The sequence below is a fragment of the Leptosomus discolor genome, chromosome 5 (assembly GCF_034619465.1).
Source record: "Leptosomus discolor isolate bLepDis1 chromosome 5, bLepDis1.hap2, whole genome shotgun sequence".
Lineage (NCBI taxonomy): Eukaryota > Metazoa > Chordata > Aves > Leptosomiformes > Leptosomidae > Leptosomus > Leptosomus discolor.
This window is the reverse complement of record NC_141395.1, coordinates 22,541,823-22,547,822: the sequence shown is the minus strand read 5'-3', so window position 1 is coordinate 22,547,822 and position 6,000 is coordinate 22,541,823. Positions and strand designations below refer to the sequence as shown.

General features: G+C 37.6%; 1 protein-coding gene across 3 annotated transcripts in view; it reads right to left on the bottom strand.

Moving 5' to 3' along the window:
* Positions 1-6,000, bottom strand: part of UBR3 (ubiquitin protein ligase E3 component n-recognin 3) — a 119,187-nt gene that overhangs the window by 61,115 nt on the left and 52,072 nt on the right. For 2 of the 3 annotated variants that reach the window (XM_086465043.1, XM_086465044.1), the window contains exons 22-24: positions 5,427-5,600; positions 5,177-5,206; positions 3,239-3,699 (exon numbers count right to left, since the gene is read on the bottom strand). In XM_086465043.1, coding sequence (XP_086321169.1) covers positions 3,239-3,699; positions 5,177-5,206; positions 5,427-5,600 — 665 coding nt within the window. The remainder of the gene's footprint in view (positions 1-3,238; positions 3,700-5,176; positions 5,207-5,426; positions 5,601-6,000) is intronic. The other variant, XM_086465045.1, reaches the window with a different exon arrangement.

Below are 6,000 nucleotides of genomic sequence, written 5' to 3'. Positions count from 1 at the left end.
TGAGATTGCTTCTAGATTGAAGGCCCCTATCTCCCTGAAGCTAAGCTGACACCACTGACCTCATTGTTTAACACAGCTCTGGATTTACAAATGGAAGACATTAGAGACTCACTCTTGTCTGTCCTTCTATTCAAACTGTATTAGTGACATGTACAAGGCTATATGACCAGCTTTTCTATAACTGCTATATATACATATTGCCGCAGGTAGAGGAATATTGATGGATGTAAAAAGACAATGAAAATAGGCATTGATTTTCCTCTTCCTGAGGTACCAAGAAAGGATCTTTACTTTGACAAGAGTTTACAAATAGAGGAAATGGGAGAGTGCAAGTGGGAAAACCAAACAGAATACACCACAGCTGCTCACCACATGGCACATGCAAAGGCCTGTGTGCCCCATGGCTGGGGCTTTATGCAGCACTTCCCCAGTGCAGCTAGGGAACCTCTGTCATAGCTACAAACTCTGTGCATCAGCATTTACAATTCCCCCCCCCCCCCCCCCCCCCCCCAGCTCAAAGATGATTCAGATAACTAACAAAGGATTTAAAAACACCACTTGGCATCTGATATGCTGATGGGTGAGTCCTCTTTAGTCTCCAGCACTGTCTGATTATCACCATCCTGGCACAGGAATAGACATGCTCAGACCTGAAGCAGCTAATATACTGTGACCTGTTATCATGAGGTGGCCTGTTTATAAGTCAAAGCTTCTAACTTGTTTTCATAAAGGCACCTTAAAAACCCAAACATCTCTGCCCATTTATTTGTCATGTTGTACAGCCACAATTTCTCAAAATAGCTTCTATCTACAACAATCCTAAGATTCATTATTCTGAGGATCATACCAGAGCATTCATTAAACCTGTTTTTATTTATTTCTCCCTGGGAATTTCTCAATATACTCCCTGACTAAAAAGCAGAGTGACTGTAAATAGAGGCCTTTAATAAGAAGACATAAACAAACTCTGACAGATTCAGTACAGCTCAGTAATTTTCCATGATGGCCCACGGGAGTATGACACTGCAACTGAAAAAAATACTGCAAGCAGCTCAAGCTCTCTTCTAGTTCTGTATTTCAGTTTCTATGGCAACAACCCATTGCCTGAGTGATGCCAAGTTTGTCATTATATGTTGAAGTAACCAAAAGGGGCGATCATGGAACACTCACAGTCTGCTCAGTAATCATTAATACAAAACTAGACTGGGGGGGGGGGGGGGGGGGGGGGAGAAAAACAAAACAATCAAAAAAAAGTAAAAATTGCAGCCTTACAGCTGTCAGTCTATGAGATCAGTAATTTCAGTTATCACACTGTCCATGGGTCCCCAATGCCATTATGGACTTGGGGGGAAGCAAATAGTGACTCAGAACAACAAAGAACTGGAAATATTTATTTTCATCATTATGTTAGCCCCAGAACTTTGAAAGTATCACATCCTTTATAGGGGGAAAGGAATGATCTTCCCCTTTACTACATGAAAAGTTACTCGATTCATTGACTCCTGTGCTTCTCCTGTACACAAATCTAGCACGACTGAGTACCACTAACAAGTAGATGTCCAAGATGTAGCTGTGTTTTATCTAAAGCAGCCACTTAGCCTGGCATTTTCTGAAAGACAATTTTACATGCTAAACCTCAACTATTTCTCTCATTTACTGAACTATTACAAGGGATGTTGAAAAATGAACCATTAACTAATCACTTGCAAGAAAAAAAAAATTTACTTTGTAAAGCATGTAACAAAAATACTAAACCTATTTTTAAATTTTTTAATCTTTAATTTTCAAGTACAGCGTAGGTCTTCAACATATCAGAGAGAATTTAATGACAAATTTCTTTTCAAACAAATAAAACCAGCAGGATACATAAAGGTAATCCAGAAACCAATTGAGTCAGATGGCTGCATGTTTCTACCCAAGTTCCTAAAACCATAATCATATAGTCTGGTTACATAAACTATTAATACATCAAAATACTGCATGGACAAGCACTCAAGCACTCTGTGCCCTGTCTCTACTTCAGTTAATGTAAGTACTCCGACCCAACCTCCCACTCTCAATGTCCCAATCTTCTAACACTATCTACCATCCTCTTGCTTCAAATGCCATGTTTCAGTCTTCTGCACTAACCAGTTACCAGTCTCTTCCCACTGCCCCACTCCAGCCAGTTCTTCCCCCAAATGCCAATCTCTGTCTTACTTGTGCCCTCCAGGCATTTGCATTCCTGTTCCACTTTCTCCTGTCAACTCTCAAGACCCCATTCTCCCACATTGAGATCTTCACTAAAAACTGGTTCTTGCATTTGCTGTTCTCCTCTGAGTATTTCTGTCCTGACAATCCAGTTCTTCCCTAATAGCCCCAACTTGCCAGTTTGAGTCTTCCCACATCAACTAATCACTTGACCTGGTATCTTCCCTTTGCTGTTACGTCAACCAGAAGTTTTCTCCTTCCAGTCCCAGTCTTCTACTCTACCCCTGCCAGTCCTAGTTTCCACGTCTACTTCTCAGCTCTAGTTGCTGTCCTCTAGGCATTTGAATTGGATGATTCCCCTTCCATAGGACTCACACGCCAACACAACATTTGCCGAAAGCAGAAGAGAAGCAGGCTCTCTGCATTCAGTTTCAATAGTGCTAGTATTCTGGGTGCTCTCAGGACTCATGATGCCCCAACTTCAATCTCAAAACTATCCCCAAAAAAATTTCAGCCAAAGACAGACATCTGGCATGCAGGTTTTCAGGCCACATTATAAGAAAATATGAATATAATTTTTAAAAAATTTAAAACTATAAAAAAATTAACCCAGAATTTTAAAATTTAATCTGTCGGACAAGCAAAAAAGGCAGAATTACCAAACCCGCATATAGTAAAGATGTGTGCATGTGAATGAACAGACAATAAAACCAAAAAAAACCCCAACTTCCAACTCATCTTGAGGTTAAGTGGCAAAACTTAACATAATCTTATATGAGTGGTATATACAGCAACATCAAGGGTGAGCATGGATATCACATAAAATCATTATGGAAGTCTTCTAAATTAAAGATCTACATTAGCAATGTCCAGGTTCTTCCTCAGTACCCATGTAAATCATGTATATTCAAAATGGATAAAGAAGAGTAGAATTAAGACGTATTCTTTTAATAAGTAATTCTTGCACAGACCTAGAGACAGACCAATCAACAGATGCACAAACACACACTGCCCTTCTACTGCCCCTTTACTTTATTATTAATGTTACCTTTCTTCTTTATCCAAAGTTTTCTTCTCTGCAGAACTAATCTTTTTTGGCGGTACAGGAGGTGTTACCTTTCTGCATATCTCTTCAATTATACGTTTATTCAATCTGCTCTGTACAGCAGCTTTCAATAGAATTCTTTCTACTGCCGTCATTCCATCACCGTGAGAGTACCTTGGAACTTCTGGGTGGATTAAAACATCCACATCATCCAACCACGGAGGATAGTAAGAGTTTTGTTTTCCTGAGAGTTTATGATGCAATTTAATCAGCAAGGACAGTATGCTTTCTTTGACTTCCAGAATGGCTGTGGTTAGCTGTGGAGTTGCACCAGGTGCTGACCATTTCATTGAAGTTTTGGGCCGAACCACCTGAGTTGCCTCACTGGTGTTCCGATTGATGATCTCCTGAAATTTCTTTCTACGTTCTGCAACCAAACTGAACACTTGAGCTGTCCCAGAGTTCTTGGGGGAAAAAAAAAAAAAATTACAATGCTTAATTTTCAAAAATACAAGTACAAACAACATACACTTATAAAACTATAGAAAATATTTTAAGCTAGGAAGAAAAGCATGAAACATTTTATGTTTCCTCTCCCCTTCCAAAACATATTGAAATTTGGTACAGCAAAATACTATAAGCTTGCATGTCATATTTTTGCACAAATTTGTTATACACAGCTGCATAAAAAGCCAAGTACAAAACGAAAATATCATCCATATCTGAACAAATAACAACTGGCTTTGCTCTAGTCAAACTTAGAATTTTGTTCTCCAAGTAGTATTTCCTTGCTTTTTCTAGAATGTTCATAATTTCACTATCTTTATGTCTTTTAAACGTCTTTATAAAAGTCTACTGAGCACTTCTGCACAATGTAACGCATAATTCCACACAGGTGAACACAGGTGAGCCCACATATCCCCATGGGCATTGTCCATTTTGCGAGGATTTATTAGATTCAGAAGCCACATACCATATTTGCAAGGAGAGCTTGCTATTCAGGTCACACGAGCATATGAGTACAGTAATGACAGAGCCCATTCAGAAGTTTCTATTCTATGCTATCCTTGCTTTCAGTCCCAAATTAAGGATACATGGAAGCAACTTGCATATACTGAATCCATAGTAGAAAGATGTTTCCCAAATATTTTGAACATGAAATTCAGAACACACTAACATCTTATCCTCGCCTTCTCAGAAGGCTGAGCAGCCAAGAGATACTGAATACTTCAAAGAATAAATATAAAAATGGGATTCTGACAGTCATCTCACCTACCTTCTTGATGTTTTAATCTATTTCACCTCACCTACCTACTTCGAATTTGATCTATTTTTCTAAAACTTAATATGCAAAAGAAATATCCATTGTATTTCACTACATTTGGCATACAGTAATCTGTAGTACTGTAAACAAAAGCAATCCTGACACAGCAATTAGATTATTTACCAGCCATAAATCTTTCAGGGTCCCATCATTTACATATTGTTTTCACAAAAAAACCCACCCAAAAAACAAAAAACCACCCAAAAACCCCAATAAACTTGCCATTAATAATTTCAAATGAACTTTCAATGTATGATTCAAACATACCTAGATTCCAGAAAGCTAAGACTACTCTACATTATTAAATGTTAGTAATATCTCAGCAAGACAAAACAGGCCTAAACACAAAGCTCAAGCAGTAAGCTATCAAAGGCATTTTATATTTGATAGAAAGCTTTTATTTCAAAATATGTATTAAAAATGTAAGAGCATTTCATTGCTCAAATGTCTGCTACCTAAGATTACAATCAAGAATATGAAAAGAGCATGAATCCTGGCAATATGAATTAAAAGGAAATTCAGGAAAATGAGAAGATTTCACTGAATGTTAAGGTGAGCACAATTAAAGCCATGTTGCTAGTTAATCGCTTAGGAAAACAAACTGCACACAGATCTACCTCTCGCTGGAGGCTCTTCCGCCTTGAACTCTGGTAGATTGAGGACAAAAAAAAGGCATTAAATACATGATGAGGTATCATTTGAAATAATATCTATTTCTATTGTCAGTACATTTAGGAAAGATTACTGGAGAAAAAAAAATCCTAAGAAATTCATAAAAACAGTAAAAAATAATCCTAACAAAAAAAGCCAAAACAGACAAGAATTTAAACTAATCTATGAAAAGGAACAGTATTTGTATGTACTTACTTGTGATGAAGCTAAACCATCAGAACTCGTACTTGCAGGTGGTTCCCTCTTCACCTCTGGAGCAGTTTCTGGTACTCTTACTCGGACATAGTTAATGAAGTGACGCATGTTAGAAACTAAGTTACTACCTGGAAACCAACTATCATGGCAACGCTCTTGTCCACCTACAGATTCCTAAAATAATAATAAAAAAAATGAGTGTACTTTCTCTTATGTGTTACAACAATTCATGTTGCTTTTACAACTGTATTACAAAGACCATCATCTCTCCATGAGATAGGAACAGTATATTCAACAGTATGCATGAACACTAAAGCAAATACACCTCTTAAAAATACTGTGAGGACTACAGGTCTGATAAATACATAAATCTACACATTTGATTTGAATGTAATCAAATACAGCCATGAGTGCTGTCCAGCAGAAGTAAAAGGAACTACTCAAGAGTAATCCAGAGCTGTACCACCTAAGATTAACATAGAAAATCTGAACTATACAAAAGTCAATCTCTGAAAAAAAGCGGCAGATCCTTAGTCATATAAGCAATGTTAAACAGCAGGAAAAACTATTAAAG